Source organism: Podarcis tiliguerta (assembly GCF_965153285.1).
Source record: "Podarcis tiliguerta genome assembly, chromosome: 2".
NCBI classification, from domain to species: Eukaryota; Metazoa; Chordata; class Lepidosauria; order Squamata; family Lacertidae; genus Podarcis; species Podarcis tiliguerta.
This window is the reverse complement of record NC_139535.1, coordinates 54,733,116-54,750,653: the sequence shown is the minus strand read 5'-3', so window position 1 is coordinate 54,750,653 and position 17,538 is coordinate 54,733,116. Positions and strand designations below refer to the sequence as shown.

General features: G+C 42.4%; 1 protein-coding gene across 2 annotated transcripts in view; it reads left to right on the top strand.

Moving 5' to 3' along the window:
* DAG1 (dystroglycan 1) overlaps positions 1-17,538 on the top strand; it is a 59,183-nt gene that overhangs the window by 32,294 nt on the left and 9,351 nt on the right. For both annotated transcript variants that reach the window (XM_083429371.1, XM_083429372.1), the window contains exon 2: positions 6,551-6,951. In XM_083429371.1, the coding sequence (XP_083285497.1) occupies positions 6,673-6,951 (279 nt within the window). In that variant the 5' untranslated portion in view covers positions 6,551-6,672. The remainder of the gene's footprint in view (positions 1-6,550; positions 6,952-17,538) is intronic.

Below are 17,538 nucleotides of genomic sequence, written 5' to 3'. Positions count from 1 at the left end.
ACTAACCCCTTTCTAGCCCCTGGAGGAGAGTGGGGAGCATTCACACGACACACCTACATACTGCAGCTGATACACTAACATGTCACAATACACAGTTCAGTTCTAGGGGAAGGGAATTCCACATATGTGTTGCTGTAATCAAGAAGGTATTTTCCTGTATCATCACATTCACATCAAGCTATGCCCAGCAGTGCAACCATGTGAAGGGCCTTCCTAGCAGAATTTAAGGCTCAGGCCAAGACATTTCTTCAAGTATTTGGGACCTAAGTCATGTAAGACTTTATATGTTAATGTCGAACCTTGAATTGGGCTCAGTAGCATCCTGCCAGTCAGTGCAGTTTTCACAGGAGTGGTCTGTTACGATTCTGATTAAATACACCACTCAACAATCTGGTGGTCACATTTTGCACAAAATGCAGTTCTCAGATCTTCACAAGGTAGCCCTACCAAAGCTGGTGGTGTAGCTGGAGCTAGACATAGGCAATCCTTGCCACCAATGCCATCTGGATCTCCAGTGACTGTGTTATATACCTGCTTCTTCAGTGGGTTATCTAGAGCAGGCCACCTCTCCATGTAGAAGGGAATTGTTGGCAGGTGGCTTGTATTAGAAGCTGTGGTGGGGATGGTGTTATTAGATCTTGTAATGTTGTGGAGTTGACATGGGGACAGAGGCAGGGTTTGGATCTGGATGTGTGGCAGGGTCTAGTGGCTTGATGTCTGTTTTATGGCCAGTTGTTCATGAGTAGCTGTTCTAGGTTAAGAGGGTGTCTGTATACAAGTGTGGGCCTGCCATCCAAAGCCTGTGAGAAGAAAGTGTGCTATAGATCATGATACATTTGATTGGTTTTAACTGGGAGCTGAAAGTGACAAGTGGCGATCTGTAGTTTTCTCTTCTAGATATACACTAGTAGAATATTCCTGTGTACCAATTTTGTTTATCTCTTTTTTCATTGCACTGCATGGGTGTTGGATTCCAAGGAATGTCTGGTGAAAATTTGAAAGTCGCAATTCTCTGTCTGAGTCTGTGAACAAATGCAGTTGTAGGGCTTGGCTGTAGACATGTGGATTCTTTTGTGGTGTGTTCTGAGTGGAAGCTAGTAGCTTTCCTATATAAGCTGGTGATTAGATGTCCATCATGGCCTATTCTACACTCTGCACACACCTATAGATTCCTATAGATGCGTGTTACTTGCCCAAGTGCAGTATGGCACTTTGTGGTTTCTCTTACAGTTGTAATAGGAGTCTAATGTAGCAGTGTGGCACTTGTTTCATTACTCCTGCCCACTTGAGGTTATTTTAAAACTTTTATCTACTTCTAAGAAAAGTTCCTGGTGATGTCATATATAGCATAATTGAGCTACTTAAAGAAAATGTTGCTGGTCAGTGTGGCTTTGTTCAGCTTATTCCCTTCGTACCACAGTGCTTTCCCTGCACATAGCTGTGAACAGAAGCAATTTAAAGCAGTAGTGCAGCTCAGTTGCAGGATCTTCAGCGCATTTGAAGAGTTCACTCCCATAGGACAGGCATATAACACAGATTACCAAACAGAAGTCACTAGGTAGCAAAAACCAGAACATTAAAATTGGAATTAATGTACTTCATGTGGTTAAATCTAGTCACCTTGGATTAAATGCACCCTAATGACATCTAAAGGAAATATTAGTATCTTTCTTTTAGGATACTGTAGTAGTTATGAATGCTTCATGCAAAGCAGTGTACAAGACTTATTTGCTAAAAATACTTTTCTTCACCTCTTTGAAAAGCAGTAGGGTTCATATATTGGGACCACTTCCTTTCATGCATGCAGTGTACATATGATAGCAGCAGAATAATCTTATACCACAGAGGAGGAACAGTGGCGGGTAGTGTGAAGAGCTTTCAAATAGTTATATTTATTTTAACTTTGCTGAGACTAAGAATAAATGAACTGGAGGAGAGCCTCAAAACATGTTGTCACAATAAAGAAATGCCTTAAGTTTCAAGAGATGAGGAATTTTGAAGTAGCTATACTATGTACAACTCAAATCCACTTGGCCAACTTCAAAACAGCCCTTTGCTTAAGATAATGCCTATGTAAAAAGGAAGGCGTAAGTACAAAACTATGAGCAATTATGCAGCTTTACTTCCTTGCACAATCTTTCTGTTAAACCAGAACTGTCTGAAGTACTGCGTGTTTTTCACTTCAGAACATTCATTATCTTGTGTCCTTCCCTTTGGTCTACTTGATTACATACCTGAAATGTGATTAGCAAGACTAATATTTGCATAGTAACCTTGGTCCTAAAGCATCCCAGGGAGTCAGAGTAAAACTTCCAGTTTGCAGAACTTTGGTCCAAAGGTCTTGCATATTTTGGTGCTGTGGAGTATCGAGGAAAGGAATTTAGATTAAGGAGGGATTTGGGGTGAAAAGACTCTCCAAGGTTAGTTCTTAGCCTCTGGGAGAAATGTGTTCCTGTTAAGAGATGAAATTGGTTCAAGAAAATCTATCCTTCTGAGGAGCATTGGCATTACTGGCAGGGGGTGAAGGTTACACGAAGGCCTTCCTGGGCTTTTCCCCCTTGTATGCATCTTTTTTTTAAAAAAAATATTTTTTATTAAAGATTTTATTGGGTTATAAAAATACGTGCATTGTCTCTATTTGCAATCCTTATATGTATCTTGAAATGTTGGTAGTAAATCTCATATGGGTAGAAATGTAACAGAGCAGTTTTTCTAGAAGGCTTTGATATGATTTCTTCCTGCTGTGGGATTGATGACTTGTATAATATGCATTATCTGGCCTTACAAAATGGTATAAGTTTTTACATAATTTTGGAAGCTGCTTTATTATAATTATTATTTGTTCTGTTTATATCCCGCCCTTTATCAAAAGCTCCCAGGGTTGTGTACAGCATTAATAACACATTTTATGAACCACTGATAATAAAAACATAATAAAAAGCACAATAACTGTCAGCATAATAATAAACTAATCATAATAACAACAGTCAACTGACCTGGCTCCCCCCCAAAAAAAAGCTTTAACAGGCCATTCAGTGGCTGAAGGCCTGGCTAAAGAAGAATGCTTTTGCCTGGTGCCTAATGTAATGATGGCACCAGGTGAGCTTCTCTGGGGAGAGCATTCCACAGTTGGGGGGGGGGGTCACTCTCTGAACCCATCAAGGAGGAGGGACACAGAGAATGGCATCAGATGACAAACACAGGGTCCAGGTTACTTTGTATGAGAGGCGGTCCTTAAGGTATTGAGGGGCTTTCAGGGCTTCCCTTATTTGGTTTTGGAGGCCAATGTTTTGTTCTGTTTGCTGTTTGCAGTTGTTGTATGAAGATTTATGCATTCTGTCACAAGCAGTTGCTGTTTGCAGTTGGTGTTTTTGTTCATAAAGACTAATGTTATGTGCTCTAATGTGGTTCTGGCCAACAGCAACAAAGCACTCCTGGATCATATTTTTCCAATTAAAGTAAGCACATTTTGATAAATGGAGCCTCTAGGTGTTTGCTCCCAAGTCCAGGTGGGCAGCACATTATCTAAACATACGAGCTGGTGGAAAGGCAGTGCCTACATTGCCAAGTGTTCAGTTTTTTTGTTTTTCAAAGATCCATGGAGCACTGAAGTGACCGGCTTTCTTTGATGTTTGGACTTTGAATAAAGGTATACGTTGTTTGTTTTAGATTATTTTCCTGTTCATTTCAGAAACCTCCGCACAATCTTTAGTCCTGCAATGTGTAAAGGACTAGGTGCCTGATTTGCAAGGCAGCTTTGCTGATCTTATAGTAAGTAGTTCGTCCAAAGGAACCATTAACACATTCAGTATTTGCTCCCTCCGATAACAAACTCATGTTGTGAGTGCTGTCATAAATGGCGTCAAAACAGAGCCACTCACAAATAAGAGGCAGCTACTGACATACTGTGGGGAACCATGAGGACCAGAAGGAGAGAAGAATAGAATGCCTTGCTTAAATTCCTTTACAGCTATAGTATATTGGAGAAGGGCCTGGCTGGCTGGTTTGGTAGGAAACCTGAACAGAGACACTCCTAGTAGGAGGTGTTTCAACTGGGCCTGGGTGATGTATAGCAGCTCCAACCAGCAGTATATCACAAGTGAAACTGACACTGCTTCTGAGTCCCTCTGCTACCAGTGCCACTTTCAGCATTGAGCTGCTGGTAGCAGAGGGACTCAGGAGCAGCGATGGTTTCACCCACGATATACTGCTGGGTGAAGCCCCTTATACTGCAGAGAGAGGAGCAAGCTGTATCACCGGGCCCGATACAGCTTCTTCCTCCCTCGACTTCTTTAAACTGCTTCTGCCCTAGCTCTCTCAGCTGTGGAGTGGGAGCCGTTTAATGCTCAGCTGAGCCGTGCAAAGAAGCTCTGAGGTCCCTCTGACTAGACAAAGTCAAATCCAGTTATATTCTATAAGTATATTTTTTCACTGCTCTAACCCATTAGTCTTCAAAAGAACTCAGTGACGTAAGCGTAGTTCCCAGATTCTCTATCCAGGTAGCTTTTAAGACTGGGCCTGCTCATTTCAATGTACATAATTACTCATTTGTTTCCAAGATAGATGCATCAAATGGCATAGTTGTGGGGAAGAGGCCCCCCCCTCCCTGCACCTGTGAAGAGGCCTTCCCAGCTGTTTGAAGACACTGGTGGCTTGAAGGGGGAAGTTGGGTAGCTGACATTTCTGCCCCACCCACAAAGTGGAGTCTTTCCATATTAGCATATGGTGCAGTTGCCACACAGTGGGGGTGGAGCTTCTGCCCAAAGCAAAAGACATTAATGCATTGGGTGTGCATTTGCACTAATGTGGCTGAAGCTACCTCCAGAGTTGCTGTCTTTTAGCCTCATAGTCTGCACACACTGACACCGTGATGCTCCTTCCTGTGTTGTCTCCCTTTTCTCCACACTCCAGACAGAAATTACTACTGCCCCAAGGCTACCAAAATGTAGTAAGAAGCACATTCATGCATTCAAATATTGTCTAAGCTATTGGTCCAGGCACTTTATTGTGCATTGGAATGCACACATGAAATGTTAACCCGCAGATCAGTATTCTTCCAAATTGGGTCAGAACTTGTTCTAACACAACTTAGTGCATGGGAGGAATGTTTCCGTTCACTAGAGAAGGTGTGCCTAACTGGGAGTTGTTGTAATCACATCATCACTTTGGTTCTTGAGCTTTAAGGAAGCCTTCTATTACTCATTGACCTTGAAGATCTTTCCTTTAATGGTTTTATCAGAGCAAATGCTAGTCTAGTTTATTATTTACGTATTGTCTGAGCAGTTCTGGGCCTGTGCTTTTTACAAGTGTACATGGAGCAAAGTGTTTGTATGAACTATAAAGACATTGCTCGTCAGTGTAGATTCTTTTTAGCTGGTGAAAGACAAGCTTGCATGATGTGTCAACACCCAACAAAGCTATTACATTTGATACTTTCCCATTATTAAAAGCAGTAGTATTGAAAATGTCTGCTACCTAATGAAAAGGTCGTCTGTGTACAGTAGATAAATATGGATAGAGCTAATAAAGGATCCCATTTATCTCTGTGTTGCAACTTCTGAAATTGGAAAATATATTTGAAATTTCTGCAATACAAAAGTGAGAAGCGTGGAGGCGGGGAGGGTCTCATATCAAGAGGGGATTCCAGTCAGATAACTTGTGGGTAGAGATATTCACCTGCCTAATAAGGAATACAGAGCGAATGTCTTCACGCAGGATGGAATTCTGTTGCTCTTCTGCAGGAAGTTTCATGTACCCAGATATGTTTAGGCATTTTTGTCTCTCGACCATGCAGCAGGAAGCCTATTTTGCAAATAGTTCTTGCAGCATACACACCTCTCAGAATATATAGACACAATTCTCCCAAGCAACATGGTGTTTGTATGGAATTTCCTACACAGAACCAATGTCTGGGTAGCAGTGACCTATGTAAAACAGCTGTCATCTTTAGATTACTTGTTTGTAACATTCCAAATTGGGGCTAGAAAAACTGTAGTGTGGAGTTGAGCTCAAAGTAGCGGAACTGAATGGCATGCAACATCTTCCACTAATGGCTCTTATGTTCTGATAATTAAAGTGCAAACTGCCTGTTCAAACTTACTACTGTTTTCTTGAAAGATTGCCCCGCTCTATGATGATACATCGTTGGATTTCTTCCTTTGTTCACATACTTTTATGACTCAGTAAAGATATAGGGTATGGGGAGTAAAAAAACCTGGAAACATTTAATGCTGCAGCGCTACTGAAGCCAGGAAGTTATAAACTGTTGCAGAAAATTGGATGGGAGGCCCCTGGGAGCTCCATGTAAAATCTAAAAATGATGAAGACATTGTGGATGTGGGAGGGTCAACAAAAGCCTTGACAGAAAGATTGAACTGGACTGGGGCAGAAACTGGAGAATTTTGAAAGTAGAGGGAGAGTTCTTTGGGCAATTGGGCTTCAAGCTTCTGAAAGGCTTCATGCACTAGCCAGATGACAGAACCTTAGTCAAAGGGTCATCATGAAGTTTGTTGTCACCTGCTCATTGACTCTGTGTGTGTTTCTCTTACAGGTACCAAGACTAGCAACAATGAATCTGGTGTGAAGGATTGGTGACTGCACGGCTCTGTTTAGCTTGCTGGGCCCTGGATCTCTTTTCTGGCTACAACGGAGTACTTGGCACGTGCTGAGAGAATGACTCTTGGATTTATACAGCTGTCCCCAATACTGGGGAGGACTTTGCTAGTGCTGATGGTGACTACTACAGTTAAGTGCCATTGGCCTAGTGAGGCCTCAGAAGTTGTACGGGACTGGGAAAACCAGTTAGAGGCCTCCATGCATTCGGTGCTTTCGGATCTCCGAGAGAATGTGCCAGCGGTGGTGGGGATTCCTGACAGCTCTGCTGTAGTGGGTCGTTCCTTCAGAGTCACCATCCCAACAGAACTAATAGCCTCTAATGGCGAAATTATCCAGGTGAGAACTTGGGGCTGTAATACCGCCTGCTGTGTATTTACTTCTATCTTACTAGTCTTTGTCTTCTCTCTCTCCTCAATGGGTGTGCTTAGAAATTGACTTTTACATCCAAATGTCACAGAGACTAAGATCAGGATAAGTATCTACTATACTAATTTGTCTAACGTGATCCTATTTTGAAATCTCGGTTGACTTTTCATGGAATTTGAAACTTGATGCCAGGGGAAGAGAACTTGTCATAAACACGCTCCAAGCATAATCACTTTCCTAGGCATAAAATTTTTGCATTCCTCTTCTGACTTTGGTAGGAACAGGCAGCCATGATGTACTTTCCTGGCCTTAGGATGCTACAGAGCCTGCCAGACCCAGCTTTAATTTATTAGTTGTATTATAATTATTTCATTATTGCATATTGATATTTTTTATTAACACTTTATTTTTAAATGTAATCTTATTGTTTATTTATGAATCGCTTTCCATGAGACACCCCAAGGCAATTTGCAATATAATAAAAACATGTGCAAAACACACACACACAAAAACAACTTTAAAACAATTATTTTTATAAGGACAGTTTAAAAAGCAACAGCACACACAGTGGTACCTTGGTTTGCAACCACTTTGGATTACAACCGTTTTGGGTTACAACCATGTCAAACCTGGAAATGCGTGTCCCTTTTTTTGGATTACAAACCATTTTGGGGGGATTACAACCAATTTTTTTGGGAGGCCCCATTGGCAAAAGCGTGCCTTGGGTTACAACCTGTTTTGGTTTACAACCGGACCTACAGAACGTATTGTGGTTGTAAACCAGGTACCACTATATATCAAACCAATTCAAAAACCGAGATAAAGATTTCAGAAGGCTTATTGAAAGAGGAATCATAGAATTGTAGAGTTGGAAGGGGTTCCAAGGGTCATCTAATCCAAACAACTGGCATGCAGGAATCTCAACCAATTCACACATGATAGATGGACATCCAACCCCTGCTTAAAAACTTCTAAAACTTTGCATGCTATGTGAGGCTTTGTACACCCATACCAGCAGCTTGAACTTAGCCTAGTAGATAACTGGCAGGCTGTTTAATTCTTTCAGCACCGGCATAATATTCTGCCCTGGTGAGCAGTCAAGCCATTCTGCACCAGCTGCAGCTTCTAAGTCAGTCTATCTATCAGTCAAACCTGATAAAAGGCTCTGTTAACCATCCAGGTCACCTGGGCCTCTAGCAATAGAGAGACATCCAGACTATAAACCTGCTCCTTCTGTATAGCCCCATTCAAAGCAAGCAATTAATCAGTTATCCAGACTTGGAACTGCTCTCACACAGGGCCTCCATCTTGAAAGAGTCAGTTTATTGACCCTCACCTAGCCCACCACTGAGTCCAGGGCTTGCATGGCCTGTCACAATTCAAATGTTACAGACAAATAATGTATCATTTCTCCAATTGGAGAGGTAGCTGTGGTAATGATGTGAAACTTGCTGTTCTGGGGGAAAGTGTTGCAGTGCCCGAAGACATAAATTCTGCCACTAGTCAGCCAGCCTGACCAAAAGCTTTTCAGCCAAAAAGTTGAGGCTGTATTAGAAAGTAGCTAGAATCATTTATGGGATACAAGGCCTGTAAATAATCAGGAAGTACTTGCTGACTTTGCACTCCTTCCTACCCCTTCTTCCTTGTTTTTAGTTAAGGAACCACTTTTTTATTTCTATTAAAAACAACAACATATAAATGCAATAAAAGCAGTGAAAGAGCCACACAAAACAGCACAGGAAAAAACGACTACAGCAATTTGTCCCAGAAAGGGAACAACCGTTTATTGCCCAAAAGCATTCCCCCAAAGGGAGGTTTGGACCATCTTGTCACTTGCTTGTCTTTGGGTTGAAAGAGCCTCTGTCTTTGGGTGGAGGAAGGAAACAAGGCATATATGAGTAATTGACTGCACTGGGATTGTGGAGAGTATGCAGAAAGTGTTAGTTAAAGGGTTAGTCAAAGATGTAGAGTCTCCCTTGCTGGAACCTCTCAGAGATAATTCAGAGGTGATCATAACTTTTTTTGTGCCCTGTGCTTTAAAAAAGGTTATTGGCATGTAGTCAACTGTCTGGTTGCCAGGCCTCAACATGGGCTGGCAAAAAGAGATATCATTCATACCCATGCTCATTCTTTTATATCTTGAAAGACGTGTAGCTTAGTTACTGAGGCTTCATTCTCAGTTTTTGTGCAAGTTTTTGTGCAAGAACTGCTTTGCTATCCTGTGCTGAAACTAGTGCTTTGCTAGCAACATTGTTGACATGGTACATTCATAGAAAGCCAGATGGGTGTTGCCTTACAGAGCTTGAAGGTCAAGAGAAAGTGATAGGTACTGATAACTGAAAGTAAGGGGCAAGAATCTGCTTGTAATCTGTTAAGTAGTTCCCAAACTGTAAGAGCAGTTGTAGTCCTGCTTCCCTTTTAGGATATTTAGTTTTAATCACTAAGATGCTCAGAGATCTTGAGATGCAACTTATTTTAGGCAATGCCAGAGGTGTGTTAAGCTTGGACAACCTCAGAGGATTCACAAGACCCACAGAACTACAGGCTGAATTTCAGGGCAGGATAAAGGCAGCCTGACATCTTCTCAAAAGAAGAAATCATATCCTGCCCAAACTTGCTATGCTGACTGTGCTAAACGGCCAACCTATGCTTGGAAACGTGCGGAATTATTTTATTCACCTTGCTTTATGCAGCATCCATAGGATTTAAAAACCAGGAGGACTAATAAGTTATGGCCTGTAATCTGTATAATACAGGCCATTGAAATTTACTCAGTAATGGAATTAGTAATCAGCATAATCTGCTCTTCTATTTTACAAAAGACTGCTTTTCACTTAAAATCAGGGGGTAAAAAACCTCCCAAACTATTTCCATTTTTGGTTAATCAGCCCCATGCCCAAGTTTATGCCTAATTTTGCAGTCTTATTTCTGATATCCGTGACCTGATATGTGCCTCACCTACCGTATTTTTCTCTCTATAAGACGCACCTAGTTTTTGGAGGAGGAAAACAAGAAAAAAATATATTCTGAACCCCAGAAGCCAGAACAGCAAGAGGGATCTGGCTTCTGGGATAGCTGCGCACAGTCTCTCCTGGGCAGCGGGAGGAAGGCTCCCCCAAGAGCCGCCCTCCCTTTAAAGAGCGCGCGGAGCATGTGTGCGGCTCTTGGGGGCTTTTCCCTCCTCGGGGAAAAGCCCCCAAGAGCTGCACACACGCTCCACGGGGCTCTTTAAAGGGAGCACTGAGCAGACCTCCCGCCTGCATTCGCCCCATAAGATGCACACACATTTCCCCTTACTTTTTACGAGGGGAAAAGTGCGTCTTATAGAATGAAAAATATGGTAGATTAGCTCTTTAGTGCCGAACACTTTGAATGCATGAATATACTTAATCCCCACAGTCTTATGACATCTAAACCTTTTGGGAAGTTCTGACATGTTGAGCTCTCCACACTTTTCTGGGATAGTATTTTCAGTGTTTGTTTTTTAGACATGTGAACCTTCAAATTGGATTTGTTACCTTAGATCTTTAAGCAAATATACAGAAATTACTTGCCCATAACAATTTCTTGTAGCCTCTTTGCCCCATCCATGTGGTATTAATTGTATGCTACCAGAATACAATACCAGAGGTATGAAAGGAAGAGAAAATAATCAGCACTTCTCTTTGCTTTACAAAAGCTTCTCTCCTTTGTCACCTGGAGGAGACTCTTACTAACTGCAGGTCAGATAAATGTCTGTTTTCAAGCCTGTATTGTTTTGCCATCAAGGTCACAATGCCATTTTAAAATAGTTTCTTACCCTACATGAGCTTTAAGAACTGTGTTAGTCTTCTTGCCAAAAGGGTGCAGTGTAATACTTAAGGGACCAACAATAATTAGCAAATAATTACTCTACCTTTTTCTCTGGTCACACTGCTGAGTAAAATCTCAACAAATATTCTGCAGAGCAAAGTAGGTTCCCACTAAACAGAAGAGACAATTATTGGGTATGTTGGTGGTGATCACTTTCGTTGAACACTCTTAAATGGAATCCCCCTCCCAAAAAAACCATGCTCAGGAATAGATAAACATTTGGCAGCAGGTGTTTCTGTAGCAATCGAATGAAGGACCAATCTGGATCTGCCTTGGAAGCTACAATAGTTAGGTTCTGTGACCTCCAACAAAATGGAAGTACGGGAAAGTATTTCCTTTGGAGATGGAATCTCCTTCCTTTCAACCTCTCTGCAGTGCTGTACATACACATAACTGATGCACAGATGGTGCTATGTCAGTGAATTGTCAAGAGCAAAACCAAATCCATTTAATCTTTGGTTAATTGTTGACTCCATTTAAATGGTGTTTTCTGTGACTGACGGACTAGTTGGCAATAAAGCTATGCAAAGCTGCTTTGCTTGTGCGGTCTGGAGACTTCTTTTCACAAGTCCAATAACTATCACCATCTGCTGGAGAGGCTTTTATTTAACAGGTTTATTTAACAGGTTTATTCTTATTGGATATTAAGGAGATTTCGTCCCACAAACAGGATCTGAGCCTGAAACCAAACAGGCTCATTATCAGCTGTGAGTGGGGTCACATGGGCAGGGCTCTGTCCCTATTAATGCAATAGCTGCACTGTGAGAGACATTCTTCTGAGGCATTTGGATGTAGCAAGGAGTTGCCATCTATGCTGCATTTTTCTCTCCTGGCCTTCTGTTAAGAAGATTAACACATGGATTTCTAACTGAACATGAACTCAAGATTAGGGTCAATGTGGTGCAAAGAGCACTTTCCGTGAAAGCTTCAAGCTAATGCAGTGGGAGCACTTGGCAGGCTGCCTGCTAACTAATGGGTTGAGAATTGTGCATGCCTGGGTCTGTGGGAACCTAATGCTGTTTGCCGTACATAGTTGCAGTAACACCTGTGGACTCCCAGGATATAAAGGGATTGTCACAGAGGCGTGTGCTAAGAGACTCAAAGAAGATCTTGTCCAGTTTTTCACTGGTGCAGTCATGTATGCCTCCCATTGTGACGGATTTTGGCCTTTTAGATTCCAACAGTGGGTTCCACACTTGGAAGATATGACTCAGTCTAATTACAAACAAACGTTTCACACTGACAGTTCCTTGTCTCTCGACGTTGCCCCTCCTGAATAGTGTCCTCTAGCATTGAATTTTAAAGAAGGAGAAGATAACCAGTAAGTAATTGTATACATGGTCTGCGTGGCTTGGATGAAGGTCACTAGCAGAAGTTTTAATCCTCCTGCCAATTCAGCCATCAGGATATCTGCTGGCTGGGGAAATAGCAGCAAGTGGTGATTAGTTGGGAGTCCAAAGCATCAATATGCGCTTAGCATCTGGTGCAAATGTTGTATCATAGATTCTTTTTCCTTTGGCCTTTTGCTTGCAAAAAGGTCATGTGTGGAGAAGTGCCCTCTTTCAAAATTTGGCATTCTGGACTGTGAGCAACAAAACGGAGAGCAGGATTCAGGCAACAGGTCCCTTGTTTGAGCACCCTGCTAGACTCTAGATTAAATGAAATGTTTTCAGACCGGCAGCATTTCATCGGACAGTCAATGTTTTGCACTGACCACCCAGTGAAATTACTGGCATGCCCTCTTGTCATATGAGAGAGGAAATGAGTTGTCCTCTGAATAGTTCCTTTATAATAAATATGGGCACATCTGGAAATGGAAGGCGTTACAGTGGGAGTGGCAGAATGGTATTAGATGGAGCAGCTGTTCAGAACTTTGCTGAGTTTTGAACAATGTGATCTCATAGAGAGGTTGTTTATTACAGACACCAAAGACAAATGCCACTTCAAATACGGGTCATTTCCACATCTTTAAAATGGATCTTGCCGGGGTATGGTTAAATGTCTGGTATGCATAGTGGAAATATTCTAATTGCCCACTGATTATTCAGTGTTTCCATTTTCTCCAGATGAATATACTGAATGTTTTGAAACAAGAAATTAAAAAATGTGCCTTCGATTTAGCATCTGGGATGCAGTTCCACTGTTATACTATAACCAGGCATGTTCCTTACTTTTTTTTCATTTTATCGTAACACACCTAGTTGTCAGTACTACTTAGTTAGTATTCTTGAGTGAGCCTCGTAGTTCCCTCTAGTGGTTACATTGGACGTCTAGAGGTTCAGATGCTTGACTGGTGTTCCTGGGTGGTCCCAGAAGAAGGCATACTGCAGAATGTTCACTGCATATCAAAAATAGCTTTCTCGAGGTCAGCATTTGGTTTTATGCAGCTTTTGTCCTTATTTTCCAGGATAACAATCATAGCGCATCTTTTCTTCTTAAATTTCTGACCTTTGAATCTGACTCTCTTAAAATTCATGATCAATAAAATACAGCTGTGACTAATAGGTCCCAGATGGCTTGAAGTATGTTGCATTTAGGTCTTGAACAGATGCAAGGGAATTCTAATTCAAAGTATAATAATGAATTGATCGCTACAAAATGTAGTTGTGGCTTCTGGTTTAGGTTTATTTTAATTTTAAAAAGGGAATATATAAACACATGGAGAATAGATTTCCCAATCAATATTAGAGCTTCCATATTCAAAAGTAGTTTATCTGATTGCCAGATGCTTGGACAAATGGTGGATGGTTAATTGCATCATGCCCTTGGAGTGAGTATCTTGAGCATTTGGTTAGCCAGTGTTAGAAAGAGTGCTGGGCCATGTAGACTTTTGATCTTACCCAGCAAGGGAGTTCTTTTGCTCCTAAATTTAGAATTGAAACAATCTTCATGAGTTCTTGCAAAGTTTCCAATCTGCTTTTCATTCACTGACTATTCCTTGTTATGCTGAGAAGTCAAAACCAACATGGCTTCAGCATTCAAGCTTGTTCAGATGGTCAAATTTTCAACTGAACATTGCTTGTTTCAGTTGCCTCCATTGTTTGGGGGAAGATGGAGACATAGCTTGACCCTTTGCTTAGAGCAGGGGTCAGCAACCTTTTTCAGCTGTGGGCTGGTCCACCATCTCTCAGACCATGTGGTGGGCTGGACTATATTTTGGAGGAAAAAAATGAACGAATTCCTATGTCCCACAAATAACCCAGAGATGCATTTTAAATAAAAGCACACATTCTACTCATGTAAAAACACCAGGCAGGCCCCACAAATAACCCAGAGATGCATTTTAAATAAAAGCACACATTCTATTCATGTAAAAACACGCTGATTCCTGGACCGTCCGCGGGCTGGATCTAGAAGGTGATTGGGCCGGATCCGGCCCCCCGGGCCTTAGTTTGCCTACCCATGATCTGTAGGTCAATCAAATCAAAACCCAAACATTTCCTGGAAATTATAAAACATACTTAAGTAGGCTTTCCGTACATTTTCCATTTTACTGCGCATTCACTCAGTTTGGCGAGGTCCTTTTCTTTTAATGACTGAACAATTGAGTATCATCAGCAAACTTGGCCACCTCACTACATCCGTTTTTCAGCTAAATCCAGTCAGGGTGAGGCATCTGCAGTCGAGACAAAAATCTTCTGAAAATCTTCAGGAATTAAAAAATTATTCTGAGGGGAAATATTAAATTATAGCGGTAGTATCCAGGATACTGGGTGTGGGGCTTGTAAATAATGGATTTCAGCATGAATGTAAGCCCCAGAGATGGAGTACAAATTAGTAAATTGGGCAGTGCACTGAAAGGAAGTAACAGATGTGCTGTGGATCCCAAAAACTGACAAGATCAAATCCATTCCAGAAGCAAGAAGTTGGCGTTGAGTTTTATAGATGGCAGGGGTGAAGGTGGTCTGTGATTAGGGTATTAATCTACTTTCAAGCATTTGTTGACACTAGGCATTACCTCATAAATAGCTTGATGGCAATTTTAGAAATCTAAATTGTTCTAAATCACTGTTGTTCCATTTGGAGTACAAATTACTTTTTTGCCATGAGTCATAGGAACAAGATCATCTTCCATGAAAGCTGCTTGAGATATGCTTGTTTGTAATAATTGGAAACAAAAGCAGGCTTTTTCTTAGCATCCAAGGAGATATTTCTGTCTTGCATAAAATGGCAGAGTTCACAGACGTGCTGATGATAGTGGGCAGGCAGCGCTGAACATAACTGCTTCTCAAATTGAATTGCTTGAGGGTTTGAAATACAGGATGGCATTAATATGTGATAACCAAAGAAGTTACTTTGGGGGTATATTTGAGTCCAAACACCCTAAACACTTACTGCTGCATCTGCACACTGACATTCCTGCTTCTGGCTTCACATAGCCGCTCTTCTGTATCAGACCTTCCCTGCAACTGCTTCCATGTTCTGCTTTGTGGTGGCTTCAGTTGTTAAGATCTAGGAATAAGCACCTCCCAGAAGTCGAACTCCAGCAGCACCAAAGCTGTGGGGGAGAGGGAGTGTGAGTTTTCAATACACACATCTATTCAACCCTTTCCCAAGAAAATTGATCACTTTTATGAACTAAGACGCTTGCATTCAGTAATTAATTTCATTTATTTGGGTTACATTGTACTGTTCTAGGGGCTTACCCTTTACAATAGCAAGTAGCCCACTATTTCCTCTATTTAAGGTCTCATAGAGAGAGTGGGTGTGAGTGCAGGGTTCCCAATCACGAATAGAGCCAGCATATGTTCAGTAGGTTTCCCCTATACAGACAAGCTCCCCATTGCATGGATGGGGGGGTGGAGCATAGATGAGCAGGCTCAGCATGCACATCCCTACCCTCTCTCTATGCCGTCTTAATGGCGTGGAAGAAATAATACTTAAAGGAAGAACTAATATGTCCCTCCTATTGTTTGTTTGTTTTACTCCTAGAGTAACTTACATGGTAAAAAGGTAAAAGGTAAAGGACCCCTGGATGGTTAAGTCCAGTCAAAGGCAACTGGGGTTGTAGCGCTCATCTCGCTTTCAGGCTGTGGGAGCGGGCGTTTGTCCACAGACAGCTTTCTGGGTCATGTGGCCAGCATGACTAAAACCGCTTCTGGCACAACGGAACACCATGATGGAAGCCAGAGTGCACGGAAACGCCATTTACCTTCCTGCCACAGCGGTACCTATTTATCTACTTGCACTGGTGTGCTTTCAAACTGCTAGGTAGGCACGAGCTGGGACAGAGCAACAGGAGCTCACCCCGTTGTGCGGATTTGAACTGCCAGCCTTCTGATTGGCAAGCCCAAGAGGCTCAGTGGTTTAGACCACAGCGCCACCCGCATCCCTTACATGTAGCTTTACATGAAACCAATACAAACCTAGATCAATAAAAATAGCAGTCACTTGAGCAGTAAAACCAGTAAATCAGAACAAAATATATGAAAGGTTTCTTACAATGTCCCTTGCCCAGACCTTCTTAAAGTATGCACTTGGTGCCAAAAATAAAAAGGCAGCACCAAGCAAACCTCTTTGGAAGGGACCTCCGTAACAAGGTTTGAGTGTCTCAGGTTACCACTTTCCTTACTTCACTTGGCAGGGAACATGGAGTCGGGTCGCTGAGGCATTTCTGAATAGCTCATGCTCAAGAGGATGGTCTCTGGGGATGTCTACTTTGAATTGTGCTTGGATAGGGCCTGTAGCCAATGCTGCTGTTCCAAAGCTGGTATAATAGATTCCCTAAGTCTTGTTGCTTACTGTATCTAGGGCTTTTTATGCAATCAAAAGCAGGGAGGCAATATGCTTGTTAACAGTTGAACAAGTTTGTCTGCATGTCATTTCAGTGTGTGGCAGAAACAATGTCTTGAGGAGGAAGATGTAGGTTTGGTGACTTCACTAGACAACTGAATGGATGAAAGCAGAATGGTGACTGAGAGAGACAAAAATGCTTGGCTTTTTCTGGTGTAACTGACTAACCTGATTCTCTTGCATGGTGAACATTGCAATTTTTCAGTTACCGTATTTTTCACCCTATAGGACGTACCGTCCCATAAGGCGCACCTAGTTTTTTTGTGGGGGAAATAAAGGGGAAAAAAATATTTTTTCCCCAGGCACGGGGCCCGAGCTTCCCCCGACCCCAGCCCCCAGAACAGGCAGCTCTCTGCAAGCCATGGGAGCCCAGCGCCGGGCTCCCGCTGCTTGCAGAGAGGTGCACGAAGCCTGGACGCGCTGAGCTTCAGCATGCAGGCAACTCTCCGCAAGCTGCAGGAGCCCAGCGCCGGGCTCCCACTGCTTGCGGAGAGGTGCGCGAAGCCTGGACGCGCTGAGCTCAGCGCGCGCAGGCTTCAGCATGCAGGCAACTCTCCGCAAGCGGCAGGAGCCCAGCGCTGGGCTCCTGCTGCTTGCGGAGAGGTGCGTGAAGCCTGGAGAGCGAGAGGGGTCGGTGCGCACCGACCCCTCTCGCTCCCCAGGCTTCAGCGAAAGCCTGCATTCGCCCCATAGGACGCACACACATTTCCCCTTCATTTTTGGAGGGGGAAAAGTGCATCCTATAGGGCGAAAAATACGGTAGTTCTTCAATAGCTTTCAAATATGCAAATAGCACGCTTTTCAAAGCCTCTCCTTTCTTGTTTTGAGAGGACTGTATCCTTCAAAAACAAACCCTTATTAGTTTGTGTTCAGAGCTATAAGTTTTCAGAAAAACAAAATTAGCGGTAAAAG